The sequence below is a fragment of the Salvelinus alpinus genome, chromosome 2 (assembly GCF_045679555.1).
Source record: "Salvelinus alpinus chromosome 2, SLU_Salpinus.1, whole genome shotgun sequence".
Classification (NCBI taxonomy): domain Eukaryota; kingdom Metazoa; phylum Chordata; class Actinopteri; order Salmoniformes; family Salmonidae; genus Salvelinus; species Salvelinus alpinus.
In genome coordinates this window covers 50,090,705-50,111,287 of record NC_092087.1, presented here as the reverse complement: position 1 = coordinate 50,111,287, position 20,583 = coordinate 50,090,705, and the positions used below count along the sequence as shown (strand labels likewise).

The 20,583-nt window shown below is 39.1% G+C and overlaps 2 protein-coding genes across 8 annotated transcripts in view; one reads left to right on the top strand and one right to left on the bottom strand.

The window, feature by feature from the left end:
• Nucleotides 1–1,890: 1,890 nt before the first annotated feature.
• The window catches only part of LOC139564372 (uncharacterized), a 68,818-nt gene continuing 50,125 nt past the window's right edge, over nt 1,891–20,583 (bottom strand). For 3 of the 4 annotated variants that reach the window (XR_011672728.1, XR_011672731.1, XM_071383854.1), the window contains 2 exons: nt 2,854–2,955; nt 1,891–2,667 (listed from right to left, as the gene is read on the bottom strand). Coding sequence is in view for 1 of the 4 variants with exons in the window: in XM_071383854.1 (XP_071239955.1) it covers nt 2,603–2,667; nt 2,854–2,955 (167 nt within the window). In the remaining 3 variants the exon portion in view is untranslated. Of the gene's footprint in view, nt 2,668–2,853; nt 2,956–3,521; nt 3,813–4,149; nt 4,421–4,716; nt 4,744–5,053; nt 8,058–9,405; nt 9,541–20,583 lie in introns of those variants that run through there. The other variant, XR_011672729.1, reaches the window with a different exon arrangement.
• Nucleotides 8,134–16,285, top strand: LOC139564348 (uncharacterized). Of its 4 annotated transcripts, none has more exons than XM_071383834.1 (11): nt 8,134–8,492; nt 8,818–8,844; nt 9,363–9,674; nt 9,818–9,868; nt 12,048–12,119; nt 12,328–12,375; nt 12,820–12,912; nt 13,076–13,094; nt 13,515–13,619; nt 13,954–13,994; nt 14,139–16,285. In XM_071383834.1, exons 1-9 carry the CDS (start codon nt 8,435–8,437, stop codon nt 13,516–13,518), a joined length of 684 nt encoding a protein of 227 aa, XP_071239935.1. In that variant the 5' UTR covers nt 8,134–8,434; the 3' UTR covers nt 13,519–13,619; nt 13,954–13,994; nt 14,139–16,285. The 4 variants fall into 4 exon arrangements, with proteins under 4 accessions (XP_071239935.1, XP_071239927.1, XP_071239918.1 ...); XM_071383826.1 differs by having other exon boundaries at nt 8,818–8,856; nt 12,051–12,119; XM_071383817.1 differs by having other exon boundaries at nt 8,818–8,856.

Genomic DNA, 20,583 nt, shown 5'->3' with positions numbered 1-20,583 from the left:
TGACATAACTCTACCATTTATATTCATAATAACATAAATATAATACCCTTTTTAATATTTTTTTCCAAAAATATATATTTTTTTATCAATCAGAATATTTGAGTTGAACTATAATACAGTTGAAGTCGGAAGTTTACATACACCTTAGCCCAATACCTTTAAACTCAGTTTCACAATTCCTGACATTTAATCCTAGTAAAAATATCCTGTATTAGGTCTGTTAGGATAACCACTTTATTTTAAGAATGTGAAATGTAAGAATAATAGTAGAGAGAATGATTTCTTTCAGCTTTTATTTCTTTCATCACATTCGAAGTGGGTAAGAAGTTAACATACACTCAATTAGTTTTGCCTATAAATTGTTTAACCTGGGTCAAATGTTTTGGGTAGCCTTCCAAAAGCTTCCCACAATAAGTTGGGTGAATTTTGGCCCATTCCTCCTGACAGAGCTGGTGTAACTGAGTCAGGTTTGTAAGCCTCCTTGCTCGCAGACGCCTTTTCAGTTCTGCCCACAAATGTTCTTTTGGATTGAGGTCAGGGCTTTGTGACGGCCACTCCAATACCTTGACTTTGTTGTCCTTAAGCCAGTTTGCCACAACTTTGGAAGTATGCTTGGAGTCATTGTCTATTTAGAAGACCCATTTGTGACCAAGCTTTAACTTCCTGACTGATGTCTTGAGATGTTGCTTCAATATATCCACATAATTTTCCTGCCTCATGATGCCATCTATTTTGTGAAGTGCACCAGTCCCTCCTGCAGCAAAGCACCCCCACAACATGATGCGTGCTTCACAGTTGGGATGGTGTTCTTTGGCTTGCAAGCCTCCCCCCTTTTCCTCCAAACATAACGATGGTCATTATGGCCAAACAGTTCTATTTTTGTTTCATCAGACCAGAGGACATTTCTCCAAAATGTACGATTTTTTCCCCCCATGTGCAGTTGCAAACTGTAGTCTGGCTTTTTTTATGGGGGTTTTGGAGCAGCGACTTGCTTAGCAGCCTTTCAGGTTATGTCGATATAGGACTCGTTTTACTGTGGATGAAGATACTTTTGTATCTGTTTCCTCCAGCATCTTCACAAGGTCATTTGCTGTTGTTATGGTATTAATTTGCACTTTTCGCACCAAAGTACGTTCATCTCTAGGAGACAGAACGCGTCTCCTTCCTGAGCAGTTTGACGGCTGCGTGGTCCCATGGTGTTTATACTTCCGTACTATTGTTTGTACAGATGAATATGGTACCTTCAGTCATTTGGAAAATGCTCCCAAGAATGTGGAGGTCTGTGGAGGTCTACAATTATTTTTTGTGAGGTCTTGGCTGATTTCTTTTGATTTTCCCAATGAGGCAATGAGGTTGAAGGTAGGCCTTGAAATACATCCACAGGTACACCTCCAATTGACTCAAACGATTGTCAATTAGCCTATGAGAAGCTTCTGAAGCCATGACATAATTTTCTGGAATTTTCCAAGCTGTTTAAAGGCATAGTCAACTTAGTGTATGTAAACTTTTGACCCACTGGAATTGTGATATAGTGAATTATAAGTGAAATAATCTGTCTGTAAACAATTGTTGGAAAAAGTAGATGTCCTAACCGACTTGCCAAAACTTTAGTTTGTTAACAAGAAATGTGTGGAGTGGTTTAAAACTAGTTTTAATGACTCCAACCTAAGTGTATGTAAACTTCTGACTTCAACTGTATGTAGGAAATGTATTATTGACATTAACACCAATCAGACACTAGCCTGGGTGCCAGTCTTTTAATGCTCTCTTGCCAACTCCTTATGAAATTGTATAAACATGGAGTTGTCAAGAGAGTAGAAACAGACTGGCACCCAGGCTAAACAGACTATTACATATCATTTGTAAATAATAAAGATCCCTGAGACAAACTGTTATTTGAAAAGCTTTAATAATGAACATTGCTGTGTGCAACTTGCCTTCAACACTATCATGCAGTCAATTTCAACAAAGATTATAGAAAAGGTAGGAAAACAGTGTTAAACAAAAATGAATGTGTGCAAATGTATGTATGTATATGTGTACAAAACAAAACATTATGAACACCTGCTCTTTCCATGACAAAGACTGACCAGGTGAATTCAGGTGAAAGCTATGATCCCTTATTGATGTCACTTGTTAAATCCACTTCAAGCATTGTAGATGAAGGGGAGGAGACAGATTAAAGAGGGATTTTTAAGCCTTGAGACAATTGAGACATCGATTGGGAAAGACAAAATATTTACGTGCCTTTGAGCGGAGTATGGTAGTAGGTGACAGGCCTGTTTCTGTGAAGAACTGCAACGCTGCTGGGTTTTTCATGCTCAACAGTTTCACATGTGTATCAAGAATGGTCCACCACCCAAAGGACAGCCATCCAACTTGACACAACTGTGGGAAGCCTTGGAGTCAGCATCCCTGTGGAACGCTTTCAACACCTTGTAGTCCATAACGCTAGTTAGTAACTTACTTCAAACTGTGGGGAGGGTGTTCTTAATGTTTAGTACAGTCAATGTATGTATGTACACTTTGTATATTACGTTTTCATCTTGCCTAGCAACACTATCATGCACTCAATTTCTAAAGGTAGGTAATGCACAGTGATTTAGCACACTGTCAAGGAAAAGTCTTCATTGCTCTGGTCCACCCTCCTGCTTCTCTTTGGAACAGCTGAAAAGACAGATGTACTGTGTACATGTCATTTTCACATACACCTTTAGCTTAAACGACATGTACACAAATCACATTGATTTACTATTTTACTGAGCCTTGCTACAGCCCAAATCATCATACATTACAATCTACACATTACAATTTCCTACTGGCTTATAGGAAGTGATTGACATGTAAACTGACCTTCAGGGCATTGATGGGAGAAGACATAGTGTATAATTACTCCACAGGTAGCCAGTAGAACCAACACAGTGAGGATGTGACGCCACAGGAAATCAAGTGGCTCTGATGGAGAGAGAGGAGAGGGATCCAGAGAGGGATATCTTTATGATATATGTACTGTAGAATTCAGTAAAATGCTACTTCTTTGATTTAGGGATATACACTGAGTATACCAAACATTAGGAACAGCTTCCTTAAATATTGAGTTGCACCTCCCCCACCCCATTTTGCCGCCGGAACAGCGGCAAAATGTCACCAATAGTGACAGAAGCAGTGTCACTCTACCTTGATGGATAGTGAGTCTCTATGGTGTAGAAACATATAAATGTGTATCTTTGAACGTTGCATTTAAAAAACATTCCAGGTAATCCATACATACAAACAGTATTGAAAATCCATAAATAAAATGTTTGACTATGTCAGTATTTATGTTTGTACAAAGTACAGTAAATCCTATCATTATGTGAAATAATACGACATTATAAGATTTCATTTTCAGGGAGATCATAATAAATATGGTATAACAGTGTATTATGGTGTTTTATACTATATTATACTATGTTATACTATTATATTATAGGGTATGCTATTGTATTATAAGTGTATGATTTTATAAACCACCTACTTACCCTGAAGAGTGACTGAGACAGGGTGACTAAAAGGAGATGTGTGAGAACTCTCTACCGCGTAGTAACACGTCATTTTGACCACAGCTGGAAATGTTTGATCTGCCCTCTTGAGCAGCTCAGTTCCTGTGAGTGTCTGAGTACAGGATGAGTCTGGCAGATTAATACATCTCCCCTCTATGTAGAAGTAACACTGAGACATAGTGACAGATGGAAGAGTCTGACAGTTCAGCTGAACTGAGTCTCTCTCTCTGATGACTGTAGAGCTGACTGTCAGCCTGGGAGGAGGTGGGTCTGTGAGATCAGGAGAATAGAGTGCCTCTTTGAAAGTTGCATTTAAAAAACATTCCAGGTAACCCATACATACGAACAGTATGGAAAACCCATAAATAAAATGTTTAACTGTGTCAGCATTTATGTTTGTACAAAGTACAGTAAATTATATCATTATGTGAAATGAAGATGTTTAGGAAACACAACATTATAGATCACATTTCCAAGAAGATCATAAAAAATATGGTATAACAATGTATTATGGTGTTTTATACTATAGATGTACTATATTATACTATTATATTATAGTGTGTTATATTGTATTATAAGTGTATGATTTTATAAACCACCTACTTACCATGAACAGTAACTGAGACAGGGTAACTAAAGGAGATGTGTGAGACTTCCATACAGTGTAGTAACACGTCAATTTGACAACATCTGGAAATGTTGGATCTGCCCTCTTGAACAGCTCTGTTCCTGTGAGTGTATGAGTACAGGATGAGTCTGTAAGATTCTTTCCCGCCTCTATGTAGAAGTAACATTGAGACACATGGAGAGATGGAGGCGTCTCACAACTCAGCTGAACTGAGTCTCTCTCGTTGATGACTGCAGAGCTCACTGTCAGACTGGGAGGAGGAAAGTCTGTGAGATCAGAGGGATGATGGTCCCTTTTCATTTAATTATAAATTCATTTTCAATGTTTAAGTACTCATAGTTATTGTACCACTTGATATACGTTTGAAAAAGTAAAACAATGAAGTCACTGCTGTCTCTTAGATGATAACAGTGCATCTTCAATAATGTAGTTAAGGTTAACACGATAACTTTGATTGATTGATGGTAAAATTATTTAGTAAAAATAGTTCGACAAAAAAAAAAGGTAAATAATTCCAGTTTAAAACACAATGACCTTGGTAATGACCTTGGGCTTCGATGTATTGGAAGGTGTCTGGAAATAACAAAATAGGTCTTGATCAGGAAAATGTGCCATTGTAAAAAATTAATAAACATGAGAGACAGGAACACTTTGCACAAGTTGGTGTCATATACTACAATGGATCCATGGGCATGTTATCAAGCAGTAGTCATTCTGATCTGAACAAAATAATGATAGAAATACATCATAAAGATGATCAATGGAATAAGACACAATTATTACAGCCATGAGATTCAGAGTTCCTGAAGAAAAATATTAAAAGAGGAGAGAGAATCCTGTAGCACTAACAGATGATGGAACTTGGAATGGAGGAATAACTCACCCAAAAGGAGGATGACCAGAAACAGATGACCAGCCATATCAGGGATGAATAACGCCATTTATCAGACGTCTACAGACTGTTAGTCTGACTTCACAGAAGATGGTGACTGTGTCAGAGAGGGTTGTTTGAGTAGAGAAGTAGATGTGGAGCTTGTTCACAGGAAAACCACAGAGCGCAGAAACCAGTCTCATATGTAAAATGTGGCTAATGTTGCAGAGGAACATTCAGAATAGTTTTTCAGTCATTATTTTTGTTGTCTGTAGATATTTGCAAAGGAAAATGAGAATGAGCGTTTCTTCCCAGTTTCAGTCCATTTTTCTTCTGTTTGGTGCCTATTGAACACGACCCAGGAGTTGAAGGCCAACAGACATCACCAATAGCAATCGATAGAGTTAAAGACCTTCTGATTCAGAGTATGAGAAGCCTAATACAGGCTGACAGATTCACTTTCTTTGTCATGTATAAGTTGCATTTGTTGTATGATGTTGAAATGCAAACCTTTGGATGAAACAAAACACTGTGACCAATGGCAGATTTTTAAAATGTTCTTTACTTAACAATGGCGTTAAGTTTTTGTATTTAAGTTATTCTTGATGGATTTAAAAAAAATCAGTTTGGCTTATTGAATATGTCAGTTTGGGACTGTACTATTTGTAATAGTAAATGTTTTCTGCTGTACAGTAAAGATTTAGGAACAAGTTAAATGTGTGTCCAGCATGCTGAATGATTACTTGTGTGAACGTGGGCTTATTTCCCATGATGCTCCAGTCCTCATACATGAATTGCCTCTGCATCATGACAGTGTTAAGTTGTGTTTGAGAGTGGTGTGCATCTTCTCACCTATCGTTTCCCCCTAGTAGACAGCCTGTGCAGTGTTATGAGAGAGGCGGCATATTTTTGGGGTGTTGCGGGTGTAAATATGTGAAAAGAAGTGTGTGTGTGTGTGTGCATGCATATGTTTGTGTGTGTGTGTACTGTAGGTGTGTGTGTGCGCATGCATACGTGTGTATGTGTACTTTAGGTGTGTGTGTGCGCGCATGTGTATGTGTAAGAGATAAAGAAATAGTGAGAGAGAATCAGAACACTGTTGCAGGAAACCCCCTGAGAGAAAGAGAGAGAATGTTCTGTTCAGAATGGATACTGTGTTTAAAACCTACTGTAGGAGGCTGTCTCCACTGCCCCAGACGTTTGCTATTGTATGTGCTGCATCAGAATATTACTATTGAGTGTTGGCCAGCTTGTTTATATTCATTCAATAAAGGTGACTTTCTTTCAGACTTGTATGCTGGCTGGTCTCTATGTAAATAGTATTGTATGTCTGGTTATAAACTACACATGAAGAACTGAGAACAAATGCATACTTTCACTATGTATCATAGCTATGATACCTCTCCTACAGTATTATAGCCACCTCTCGTCACCTAAGAAAACTGACCTGCCGGTTGGTTGACCATGCTGTACAAATGTGCATTCATGGTACTGTATATAAAACAATTAATTGATTAGCATGTGGAATGTAAGTCATGATGTACTGTGTGACTGAGTAGTTACTGCGAATGAACAGTCTCCATTTTACTAATGTACTGCATCTGTATAAATGTAAATGGACAACAGAAGACAAAGACATTTTTTTCTCCCAGAATGACTAAGACGCTCGTTTGACTTTTTGTCTTTGCTAGATGCTGTTTGGTCTCTCCAAGCTCAAGGTTAGTGAGATGTCCACACACTTTAGTTTTACAGTAGTTTTTCCATTTTAACTATTTTAGTTTCCCCATTAAACGAAATGTGCTAACAATATTTTAGTCAGTCACTTTATTCTGTTTAGTAAAAGGCTAGTTAACTTAATATGGAGATGTTATTCACTGTCTCTGTCTGTGGGTACAATGATATTGATTAAGGGAACATAAGACTTAGATAATATTGGAGATTTAACATTTTGCCTTATTGTGAAATATAATTTTCCTCTGATCTCACAGACCTTCCTCAGCCTAGTCTGACAGCATGTCCTTCAGTCATCAAAGAGAGAGACTCAGTTCAGCAGAGCTGTCAGACTCCTCCATCTGTCTCTGTAGCTCAGTGTTTCTTCTACACAGTAGGAAGAGTGAATTTACACTACCTTTACCCTGTAGACATACACTCACAGGAGCTCAGCTGCTCAGATGAACAGGTCACAGTTAACCTGCTGAGGTCAAAATACATTGTCAGTACAGTGCTAAATGTTAGCAGGTTAGATCCATATACAGTGAGCCTTCTACAGTCACAATTCAGGGTAAGAAGACTATCTGAATGTTTGTCAACAATGTACTGTTGTGCCATTTTACCATGTTCCTGTATGGCCACTTTTTCATACTGTTTGTTGTAATGCTAGTTATCAAATTACTTCAATCTGCACGCAGGGACAAAAATGGTATCCATAAATTAATCTGACTGTATGTAAGCAGAAAAAGGGGAGGTGACATTTGGCCCAAAGACTTGCCTTCAACTTGCAAAGACAAAGGGTCGAGCTCCTCGTTCCGGTTCTGATCCTCGTTCGGTTCTCTTCTCTTAACACATATGGACTCAGTACATGAATAAAGAATCTGGCCAATTACACAAGACTTTATGTCACGCCCTGACCGTAGATTGCTTTGTATGTTTCAATTTTTTGTTTGGTCAGGGTGTGATGTGGGTGGGCATTCTATGTTTGTATGTCTAGGGTTGGTATTTCTATGTTTTGGCCGGGTATGGTTCTTAATCAGGGACAGCTGTCTTTCGTTGTCTCTGATTGAGAACCATACTTAGGTATCCTGTTTTCCCACTGTTAGTTGTGGGTGGTTATTTTCTGTTTAGTGTTGGTTGCACCTTGCAGAACTGTTTCGGCTATTCTTTTTGTTATTTTGTATTCAGTGTTGAGTCAGTTAAGCGAATAAAGATGAACACGTACCCGCTGCATTTTGGTCTGACGATTCCTCTTCTTCTTCCGATGAATGCCGTGACACTTTAGTTCTGGGTAAACTGAGATTGTCTGAAATTACAAGGACCGATTAGTAAAACTCAACCACTAAAACAAATACAGCTGTCAAACACATGAAACTAAAAAGTCTAAGACAAATCTTTTACTCAGACAGCTAGTTTGTTGGTTTTGAAAATGTAATTGAAGCCATCTAATGATGCAAAATATCAGCTGTTAAAGACAAACAGCGACAGACAACAAAAATAACTATAAATTATTCTGAATGTTCCTCTGCAACGTTAGCCACACTTTCCGTATTAGACTGGTTTCTGCTATCTGTGGTTTTCCTGTGAACAAGCTCCACATCTACTTCTCTATTCAAACAACCCTCTCTGACACAGTCACCATCTTCTGTGAAGTCAGACTAACAGTCTGTAGATGTCTGACAAATGGCGTTATTCATCCCTGATATGGCTTGTCATCTGTTTTTGGTCATCCTCCTTTTCGGTGAGTTATTCCTCCATTCCAAGTTCCATCATCTGTTAGTGCTACAGGATTCTCTCTCTTTTAATATTTTACTTCAGGAATTCTTTATATATTTCTGAATCTCATGGCTGTAATAATTGTGTCTTATTCCATTGATCATCTTATTGATGTATTTTTCTGTATCGTTATATTTTGTTCAGATCAGAATGACTACTGCTTGATAACATGCCCATGGATCCATTGTAGTATATGACACCAACTTCTACAAAGTGTTTCTGTCTCTCATGTTTATTTATTATTGATAATTGCACATTTTCCTGATCAAGACCTATTTTGTTATTTCCAGACACCTTCCAATACATCGAAGCCCAAGGTCATTACCAAGGTCACTTTAAAACTGGAATTATTTGTAGTTTATTTTTACTAAATAATAGTACCATCAATCAATCAAAGTTATCTTGTTAACCTAAACTACATAATTGTAGATGCACTGTTATCATGTAACAGACAAAAGTGACTTAATTGTTTTGTTTTTAAAGTATATCAAGTGCTACAATATCTATGAGTACTTAAACATTGAAAATGAATTCAGATTTAAATGAGAAGTGACACACTCCATCATCTCCCACACCATAGATCCAAGCAAAATAGTCTTTGCTATTCAATTTGATTTCACACGTGAGAATGTAAGGAATTAAGTGAAAGGCAATCGTTGTAACACACAGCACACATGATTAAATGGCACTCATAAATATGCATGATATCAAATAAGACATGCTGTTAGTTACTATAAAGAGAATGGCAGGCTCTAGTTTAGTAGAGTGTCAATTGTGACATACATTACATTCAAAGAGAGTGATGCAAAAAGGAGTCTCTGTCCTTTCCTAACAGATCCAAAACCAGACATTACAATCAATTTTGATGAGGACTTCACCATCGTCTGTTTGATTCCTGGATCCGTCAGTCCTGACATCACCTGTAACCTGTATGTTGGAGAGGAGAGTCAGCCATCCTTCACAGCAGAGATCAAGAAGAGAAAAAACACCTCAGCATGCGGACAGCAGTTCTGTCAATTCACTCCAAAACATAGTGATCTGATCAGTCGTCTTCAGTCAGTGAGGCGTAAGGAGGTGAGCTGTGACTACAGAGTGAGCTCAGGACCAAACTCTCTCTCACCACGCAGTGATGGGAAAAGCTTTGCACGTGAGTCATTATCTAAACAAATCTATCAGGGCTGCAGGTCTTCATGATCTGACTCACATTGATTTTAGCATCTTCTTAGTATGACGATACTCATTCTGACCCACAAACTATATACCACATTTCAATCCCAAAAATGTTTTTAGATCTGGTGGGAGTTCACATTAGGGATCCAACAACTAAACCCTTTCCAGCAGGTAGGCTACACATCCGTTTTTATTTGGCTTTGCGGAATGGCTGTGGGCTGCACTTGTTCATTTAGCAGACAAGATTTGCTAATAGTTCTGTGGTATTATTTTATATTAATTTATAGTATGAAGAATACAATTGTACAAAGTAAAAACATTTAATATAAATATTTTCTCAAAGGATTTGAGGGAGTGTGGACTCGGCTATTCTGTGTTGAGCACTTAATTAACAAATAAATAAGTACTCCTATATGCTTCATTTAAAGTTATTAATGTAACTATAGTTGTTCTATAAATGTTGGGCTACATGCTTTGATTTTTAATACATTGCAAGGCTGCATGATGAAACTCTTATGATGATTTGAAAAACGTTGCATGAAAGGCATGAGCTCTGCTTTGTTTTTTACACAGGCTGTACACACTCCAATAGTCTGTCATTCACAATTTGACAAGCACTTGATAATGCCTCGAATTTCACGGTGGCATCCCCTATGTGGCCGTAATGCAGTCTAAAAAAATCCATGCCTTTTGTGGCCCGGAGTGCTGCGTTGCGCCCTTCTCCCTGAGTGTGCTGCCAATCCAATGCTCTCTCACTCATATGGCTCTTTGTCACATGATAGGGTCTTTCTCACAGACTACAAGTTAAAACAGACACAACAGGGACGCAACTGTTTGCGCCCTTACCCAATTCCGAGGTGCCTATTTAAGATATTAGAAGAACTGTCCAAAACTTTCGTCAGCCAACAAGATGAGTAGGCCTAACGAACAGCAAAGCACTAGCCCATGTCAATCTACTATCCCCCGTAGTACAAAAATCGACCTATTCTATTCTGTGCGATAAATAAATATTCCCGACATAGTCTGGGACAGTTGTGGGATGCGATAGATCCCAAATGAATACAACAACAGTGGAAACATGGTAGTAGGCTGTAAGTGGGAATGCTCCATTAGTGGAAAACACCATTATCAAAAGTGACCTCAAATGCAATTATGCATGTAATGCTTTTATTTTAACCTGAATATCTATGGTGAAAATGAGCTTCCGCAAACTTCAGTTAGGCTTTACATTTTAAGCAATTTTAAGAAGTTATTTGGCCACTTTAGTTGTGATACAAACCTTATTAAAACATATAGGCCTATGGGCTAGGCTACATGAGATGAGCGACCATGATTCAAACAAGTCACAAAAAAAAGGCATTGTTTCTTATGCTGGGCATCGTTCACAAGTGATAATATATCATTCACAAGCGATAGGCTAATATTGTCACCCATCAGACTATTCTTGATTTAACCTTGTCTTTACATACAGTATAGTAAACAATATATGTGTGACATTTGTTTTGATTTAGAATGAACCATTATCATGCAACTGCCTCAAAACAGGGGCAGCGGGAAAAAACAAATGTCATCTATGCACTTAAATAGTGAACGGAGGACGCTTTCCCCCGTGGTTTATTTTCATGTCAGCCAGGTAGGCTATACTCACGTTGTAAATATAAGCAATGTAATAATTATTAGGAAAGTTAAGTAATAAATATAGTAGGCCTAGCCTATAGAAAGCTGATGGGATCCTCCTCTTTTTATTAGCGGCCATCACTCTGTTTTCTCCCGCAATTGCATAGCCTATAGAAATGTTGCGCAACATGAGCACATGGGCTCTCATGAAGTGTTTGATTAGATTTTTGATTATATTTGCTTTGATGTCAGAGTGATTAGAGGGACAATAGAGTGCTATTTGGTAGGCTACTAATGACCATCAGCAGCATCAGAGCTTGGAGAAGCCTAATTAAAGTGACTAAACGGTCACGTGGAATTTGACTATCTTTATGATCCGTGACCGCCGGTGTTGCTGTAATGCGGTCACTGCAACAGACCTAGCGCTGCTGTTATTTTATAGCAGAGCTCCTTATAGCAGTATAAAAGACCCTGGTCCTACTTTGTCTCTTTAGCATGACAGTGAGTTCTACAACAGGTGTATTGGTCCTCTAAGGGACCGTCTTTGCAAGTACTGTTTCCCATTATACATTCAGTCAAAGGTCTGGGTTTTAACAATAATGTGCCACATTATAATGTTGTGAACATGTCATCTTTCTATTGACTGAGTTTTGTTGTTTTCTAACTAAATGATGAATACCTTTATTCTTGTGTAATCAGATACACAATTACCTTGTCTTGTATTGCTTCCCAGCAGGTTCGACTGTTAGTTCTACTTTGACCCCAAACACCCCAGTGAGACCAACTACCAATAGTCCCACTAAATGTAACTTAATTTGCAGTTTACATTTTCTGTTCTCATAAAATTCACTAAAGCTCTGAGCGGTTTACTGATATACCTATTCATAGCTGCTTGTAATTTCAGTCCAGATTTGTGTACTTTTAGTCCATCTGAATTGTAGGTAATGTGTACTCTACTTCTCCTTTCTGCTAAATTATTGACTTTCTGGTGTAATGAGTTCTCTTCTCACCAGGTTTGACCTCTCCTTTGACCCCCAGTACAGCAGTGAATCCTACATCAGGTGTGTTGGTCATCTTTCTCTTGTTAGCAGAGAGAACCTAAACAAATAGAATTGATTTATCTTACCCATTGTTTTTTATAAAAAAAGATCCCTATTCATAAAAAGAGAATGATATTTCATTAATTAAATCAAACCATATCGATACCTTTATTTTGTATAATCAGATCCAATGACTTTGCTTTGCATCAGGATCGACTACTAGTTGAATACTACATGATTTTACTTTAGTGTCGTAACAAATTGTGTTGTATGTTAACTGTTATTAAACAGTCTCTCTCTTGCATGTGCCCATCCATCTCTAGCTGACTAATTGTCTTTTCTTAGACAAATGAAACAACAGAGACATACCACCTCACAATATAAATGTAGATCATATTTTGAGATGTAGTATTGACCCTCTGAATACAAGCTAATGCCCTTCCCAATGTCACCAAACTGAAACAGCTGTGAGATTATGGCAGGGAGCAGTGGGTGTGGCTTCTGGAGTGGGCGTGTTCCTGATGGGATTGACAGCTGTCTATCTCTGGAGGAGGACCAGTGAGTACTTCTGATTCTGCAAAACAAATCATTTGCAAACATTTTCCTTTGTCATATTAATGTAAGTGCCATTGACATGGATTAATCTTTCAACTGCTTTTGGACATATTATGTAGGGTAGGCTATATTGAATATAATTAATTTAGCCTAATTTGTTTTTCAGAGAAAACCAATTCTCAGAGGTAAGAATTCCCCTTGTGAATATGATGCAGATTGTATCAACCTTTAGTTCTGTATTGTCGTAGGCCCATAGAATCTAAAGAATCTATGGGCCTACGTGTTACTTTCTGGACATCAATAGGACAACCATGGTAACAGTAACAATGTCAATAACTGGTGATGTCATAGAATGATAGCATCCAAGTGAGATCACAAGTGGCATAAAGGCAACAAGAACATGGTTGTGGTAAGAACATGAGATGTTCTTACCACAACCTTCTTATACTTTTATGTTGTACAGACCTACAGCCAGACAGGATGATCACAGCCAATGTACGTTCCAAACAAAATACACCAAACACTGCACACACTACTAACACAACTACACACATGCATGTACAAACACAGATTGTCATTACATTTTAATTTTGTTTATGTTGTAGGTGATTTGGTGATTGGAGCTGTGAGCTGTGCAGGCATGTTGGCCTTAAAGGATTCTGGGATCTATTCTCTCATCACCACTGTACCGTCCACGTTACTGCCCTCAGGTGAGTTTGTATCAGATTGTCTTCTGTCCCGGTTTTCCCGACCTGGGACTGGAATTTGGGAAAGCACAATAAATCTTTGTCACTCAATGTCAAACGTACTAACTTAAAACATAAAATAAGGTGTTTGTCAGAGCATCTTGAAAGCGTGAGATCGGAGCTGTAAGTCTACAAGGTGGTTTGAGAAAGGAAGAGAAGTGTGAAGTGACATTAAGCACAGCAAAGTAATACACACAATCACACCCACACTTACGTGTAAGGGCACACACACACACACACGCACAAACGCACACAAATACACAGAAACTCTAACTCAGTCTCCCTCTGTGTTGTACAGCCCCTGTTGAAGAGAATGGACAGTCATCTGAAAAAGACAATGTAAGTTCAGAATCACCCACTGTGTTTGATGATTGTGAAGGGCTCTCAGTTTCAGATTGATGTTACATCCTTTTAAATTACATTACATTTACCGTACTGTAGAATTAAAGGACTGAAGTTAAACTGTATGTTTCTTTTCTCTAGTCTGATACGTACCACGTATACAGCTCAATCCCCGACAGACCAGCAACCTCAGCCCAGCCGGATGGGTTGTACAGTCTTCTGCAGACACACTGAAGCTACACCACTGGCTCTCTGTATGTCTCACAGAAATACTCTTTCTTTCAGGATGTCCTTTATTTATCACACATCATGTTGCTGTAAATAATTATCTAATACATCTACTGCAGTACCGTTTCTAGGCATAAGCATCATAAGGGGCTGCCATCCCATGGCAAAATGTGTAGAACTGGAGGTAATTAGCTTTATAACTTCAAAGGTTTCTCCGCCCCATGGGAAAATTTGTAGAATTGCATGACATTAACTTTAAAGTTGCACATTTTTCACTCCCCTGCCATGAGGGGGCCACTGAAATGTTTTCCCTCGAGGTGGGCAAATCTAGCTTAGGGCCCCCAAAATGCTAGAAACGGTCCTGATCTACTGTATCACACATGGACACCTAGTTTCTGTTACATGCCTGTCCATAATAATGGTTACTGTGTTAGAATATTTATTTGGGGGCTTTGGGTGGGTTCGGCCATACTCCCCTTTAAAAAAAATGTTTTCCCCCGCCAGTAAATGCTAAATATATACTGTTACATTGTTGTCAACATCAGATCATCAAAACTGAAAAATATAGATATCCTAAATGTGTCACGTTCCTGACCTTATTTCCCTTGTTTTGTATTTATTTAGTATGGAGTTGGGGTGGGCAGTCTATGTTATTTGTTTCTATGTTTGGTTTGTTCGTTTGGCTTAATATGGTTCTCAATCAGAGACAGGTGTTTGTCATTGTCTCTGATTGGGAGCCATATTAAGGTAGGTTGTTTTCACTGGTTGTTTGTGGGTGATTGTTGATGTGTCTGTTTGTTCGCCACACGATACTGTTTCGTTTGTTCCTTCCTTCCTTCCTTCCTTCCTTCCTTCCTTCCTTCCTTCCTTCCTTCCTTCCTTCCTTCCTTCCTTCCTTCCTTCCTTCCTTCCTTCCTTCCTTCCTTCCTTCCTTCCTGTTCGTGCGTTCATGTTTTATGTTCTCAAGTTCAGGTCTGTTCACGTCGTTTTGTTATTTTGTATTTTGTCAGTGTTCTGTTGTGTTGGATATCATTATAATTCGACATCATGAACATTCACCACGCTGCGCCTTGGTCCTCCTCTCTTCCACCGAAAGACGGGCGTTACAAAATGCTTTTAAAATGTCCCCATTTCCCAATGTTTACCTGTTATTTTCCAAGTTCCCAGTTTAACTTCAATTTACTCATGCACTTCAGAGTCTCCCCTTCAATGTGCAGTGGTGTAGACACGTTCTAGTATTGTAGTCGAATGACTGCCTAGCAGTTAAGTTGTAAATGGTGTGTGACCATAACCTTCATGAAACAAAATTATCCAGTTAATTAACATTGGAGAATCGCTTCGTTTGACCATCCTTATCTTGTGAGTTTACAGATGTAGGATCTTAATTTGAACCAGATTGCTACAGCATAAACATTATCCTGCAGCATCTGGAAATGTGAATTATTATGTGGATTATAATGTCTGGGATTTTTTTTAGGGGTTTATACATTTTTCTTTAGGGCTAGTTTAGTCTGACGTTTCAAAGTGGAAATTACAAACTTTAGAAGTCTACATACACTATACATTTGCATTTCCTGCTGTGCAAAAATATGGCAGTTTATAGCATTTTAAAAATTACAATACATTCAGACTGTGTGCCCTCAAGCCCCTACTCCACCACTACCGCATATATACAGTACAAAATCCATGTGTACGTGTGTGTATGCGCCGATGTTTGTGTTGCTTCACAGTCCCCGCTGTTCCATAAGGTGTTTTTTTAAATCTAATTTTACTGCTTGCATGAGTTACTTGATGTGGAATAGGCTTCCATGTTGTCATGACTCTATTTATTGCTGTGTGCCTTCCTGTCACGCCCTGACTTTAGTTATATTTGCTTTCTTTATTATTTGGTTTGGTCAGGGTGTGACAAGGGTGGTTTGTTTAGTTTTTGTATTGTCTAGTTTTTTTTTGTCTTGTCCATGTTTAGTTGCCTGGATGCACTACGTTGGCTTCACGTGTGGTTTGGATATTTCTTGTTTTGTTGGCGACATCGTTAAATAAAGAAGTATGTACACTCAAAACGCTGCGCCTTGGTCCACTCCTTTAAACGGCCGTGACACTTCCATAGTCTGTTCTGGACTTGGGGACTGTGAAGAGACCTCTTGTGGCATGTCTTGTGAGTTACAGCAAATACAAAATCCTATGCTTTTTGGCTCTGTTTGAAATGTTCTCCTCTGTTAAACAAAAAAGCAAGCAGACCAACCATTCCCTCGTCTTTGTTAGTATTTTACATTATTTGATTTTGATTATTCACAATAATGGTAAAAATATGTACTGATATCTATGTCATCGTTTTCAGGCCGTTGGTGAAGATCAGGGTGCTATTTTCCCTAAATGTTTTTTTTCAGTCCATATAACTACCTTGTCATCTTAACCAAGCCTCTTTTGGTCGGTTTCCCAGAGACAGTTTATACTTAGTCCTGGACTAAAAAGCATGTTCAATGGAAAAGTTTCATTTGTACTCCAGTGGTAGGCTTAATCTGGGTCTGGGAAACCAACCATTGGTGTTATGGACTATACAGTAGGGCAGAGGTCGGGAACCTTTTTGACTAAGAGAGCCATGAAAGCAAAAAATTTGGAAATTTATTTCAGTGAGAGCCATATAATATATTTTGGCATATATAAGCACCTTCCCTCTTGACAACCTCTTGACAACCAACGCACATTGCTGTGCAAAAGCAGACCAGGATAGTTATTTCCAACTTCATCCAGCAGTGTTTTAAACTGGCGATCATTTAAGGCTCGAGCAACAATAAAGTTGATCACACGAATGACCAGCGACATCACTTCCCCAAACTGCCTGTCACACATCTGAGCACAAAGTGCCTCCTGGTGTAGAATGCAATGGAAACTTAGGATGGGTCTATTTTCATGTTCACGGAGAAGCGCCACAAATCCTTTTTTATTCCCCACCATACACGGAGCACCATCAGTACACACTGAGAGAAGTTTATCCATAGGTAGATTTTTTTCTTGAGCAAACTCCATGAAAGACTTAAATAAATCCTCACCTCTTGTGGACCCTTTTAATGGCAGAACTGCAAGACTTTCTTCGCGCAGTGTGTCACCAACAGCATATCTTGCAATCACGCTGAACTGCGACAAATGGCTCACGTCTGACTCATCCAAAGCCAGGGAAAAGAACGGCGCTGCAGTTATGTCCTTCACTTGCGTTTCCTCCACTTTGTTTGCCATCACGATGGTACGATCATGAACAGTTCTTGCCGACAGAGGCATGTCTTGTATCCGTTTAATTATCTTGTCTTTGTTCGGAAGATCATCAAAGAGTTCATTGGCTACATCCAGCATGAACGTTTTAGCATACTCGCCATCTGTGAATGGTTTTCCGTTCCTCACTATTGCTAAAGATCCAGCAAAGCTAGCGGAATTATAGTCACCTTGCCGGGTCCATACGCAGAGTTGCTGCTGGCTAGCTTGCACCCTGCTCAGTAGCTCTTGGCACGCTTTCTTCCTGCTGTCTCCCGCAGGGTATTTTGATGCAAAGGTAGCATGGCGCGTGTCGAAGTGCCGCTTTACATTCGACCATTTCATCGATGTAATTTTGTCATTGCAAATTAGACACACCGCAGAACCTGCTCTCTCCACAAAGGCGAATTCTTCGGTCCATTCGTCCTGAAATATACGATACTCGTCATCTTTTTTCCTTTTCGCCATCTTCTTCGTCGAAGGGTTAGCTTTGAGCTAATGACCGAGCAGACTGATTCAAAAGGAGGCGTTTACCTGTTTTACCTAGCAACGGCCAACGTAGGCCAGTATCATTTAATTAAAATAATGGACAATTGCTCCTGCAGCCCTGAACAGGACATGAGCAGTGAAAAATCGATGGATGGATTAAAACAAGTGAGAATATTTTGTTTTATCTGCGAGCCAGATGCAATCATCAAAAGAGCCACACCTGGCTCGGCAGCCATAGGTTCCCGACCCCTGCAGTAGGGAGTCAAGGAAATTTATATTTTTGCTCTTGCAACCAGATTCTCTGTATTGTGGTCAGTTCTACGGTGAGGGGGAGTAAAGACAGTCAACAGATCACATACAAACCAGTACATGTATGCTGTCACTTATCCACACCTAAAAACAGGTGTGTACGAGCGCACACATACACATGCACCCACACACCACAGCAGGGTGGAAAGGATCACAAGACTCTTGCCTCATTCCTGTCCTTCTGAAACTTCAGCCTATCACATTTGTGACTCGTTTCAGGAAACTCGGCATATGTCGCGCGTCACTACTTCGCAGGAGAGGCATTTGAACGTAACATAATTTTTTGATGTAGTTCATTTTTTGGCAGAAATGTTTTCTGGAACATGTGAACTTTCATGTGGCTTAATAACAAACTTGTATGCCATCTGTAAATATGAATTAAATTGTTTTTAAAAAATCACAAAGGTCAAAGGTCATTTCAGATTCAGGTACATGGGGGGTAATATCTTTTTGGAAACCTCTATTCACACTATGTGGATTATAAACATGTAGGATGTGTAACAGTGATGAATGGCAATTCAATGTACAACAGTAGTCTTCTGTAACAAGCAATATGAGGTAAATATGTTTACATCCATCCATGACTGAATGGTTTGTTGAACTCCTTTACAGGTTTTGTAAGTAAGTAGTAATAGGTCCTCATTCAGCAGTCTGAATTAGCCTAGAGGCAACAAAACATCAAGGTTTACAAAAGTTTGGAGATTATTCCATAAGTAAGGTGCAAAGAGCTGATTTACCTTATTCTGTACAGGCCAAAGGAATTCCCAGAGCTAGCCATCCCTGAGACTGTGTATGATAACGCCAACTCTTATGTCTAATGGTTATTGTAGATGTTCGCTACAGAGGGAGTTTATGGCAAAGAGAGCAATGTATGGACCTACGTGACCTACTTTCTGATAGGCTCCCGAGGCTCCCGAGTGGCGCAGCGGTCTAAGGCACTGCATCTCAGTTCTAGAGGCATCACTAGAGACCCTGGTTCAATCCTGGGCTATCACAACTGGCCGTAATCGGGAGTCCCATAGGGTGGCGTATAATTCGCCCAGCGTCGTCTGGGTTAGGGGAGGGTTTGGCCGGGGTAGGCTGTCATTGTTCTTAAAGTGACTATGCATATATGATGAACAGAGAGTAGCAGTAGTGTAAAAGAGGGGTTGGCGGGTGGTGGGTGGGACACAATGCAGATAGCCCGGTTATCCAATGAGTGGGAGCACTGGTTGGTCGGCCCAATTGAGGTAGTATGTACATGAATGTATCGTTAAATTGACTATATGATAAACAGAGAGTAGCAGCAGCGGGGGGCACACAGTGCAAATACCTGCCATACCAGGCAGTGATGCAGCTGTAGAACCTTTTGAAGATCTGAGGACCCATGCCAAATCTTTTCAGATTTAGGAACATTTTGTATTTGTACTATGGTGACGACACCTATATAATCTAAGATGGGCGTAAATAAAACAATATAATCTAAGATGGGCGTAAATAAAACAATATAATCTAAGATGGGCGTAAATAAAACAATATAATCTAAGATGGGCGTAAATAAATCAGAAGTGAGACAAAAAGATAATGGTGGCGAAATGCCAAAGTGTATTAATCATTTACATAAAGAGGAGTAACTATGTATGTTATGTAAGGATGAAACTGTATAAAAGGAGTATGCTGAGACTGGAAAAGTCAGTTGCTCCATGGATCAACTCGGCTTGTTACTTTATAATAAAGTCTATTTGAATTCACAAGTTCCGGTATCTGAGAAACCAATATTTCCACAACACTAGATAATGCGTGTTTCATTTGTTTTCTTGCTGTATTTAAATATCCCGTATCCAACTGTGTCTGTGGCACAAGAAAACATGTATGGTTACAATAGTATCCATTCGTCTCAAGACAAGAGTTTAGCTGTCCTAAAGTTAACCATATCTACATGTACATACTACCTCAATCAGCCTGACTAACCGGTGTCTGTATGTAGCCTCGCTACTTTTATAGCCTCGCTACTGTATATAGCCTGTCTTTTTACTGTTGTTTTATTTCTTTACCTACCTATTGTTCACCTAATACCTTTTTTGCACTATTGGTTGGAGCCTGTAAGTAAGCATTTCACTGTAAAGTCTACACCTGTTGTATTCGGCGCATGTAACAAATAAACTTTGATTTGATTTGACAAACCCCTATTGCATACGCAGAATCAGAGAAAATTGTAACCCTTTTCCCTTCTCCCATTTTACAGGCAGTGGTTAGTGCCAAAAGTTCAGCCTGTTGAGCTGAGAAAGTATCTGGTAATGGTTGTTGTATGTGAGTGGTTCTATCAACTGTCACA

Bases quoted from the DNA above. Each gene is read 5' to 3' on its own strand.
- LOC139564348 (XM_071383817.1), top strand. From the start codon at position 8,435: ATGGCGTTATTCATCCCTGATATGGCTTGTCATCTGTTTTTGGTCATC. The intron at 8,493-8,817 runs GTGAGTTATTCC...TGTTATTTCCAG, and splicing joins TTTGGTCATCCTCCTTTTCG to ACACCTTCCAATACATCGAA. The intron at 9,675-9,817 runs GTGAGTCATTAT...AAATGTTTTTAG, and splicing joins TGATGGGAAAAGCTTTGCAC to ATCTGGTGGGAGTTCACATT.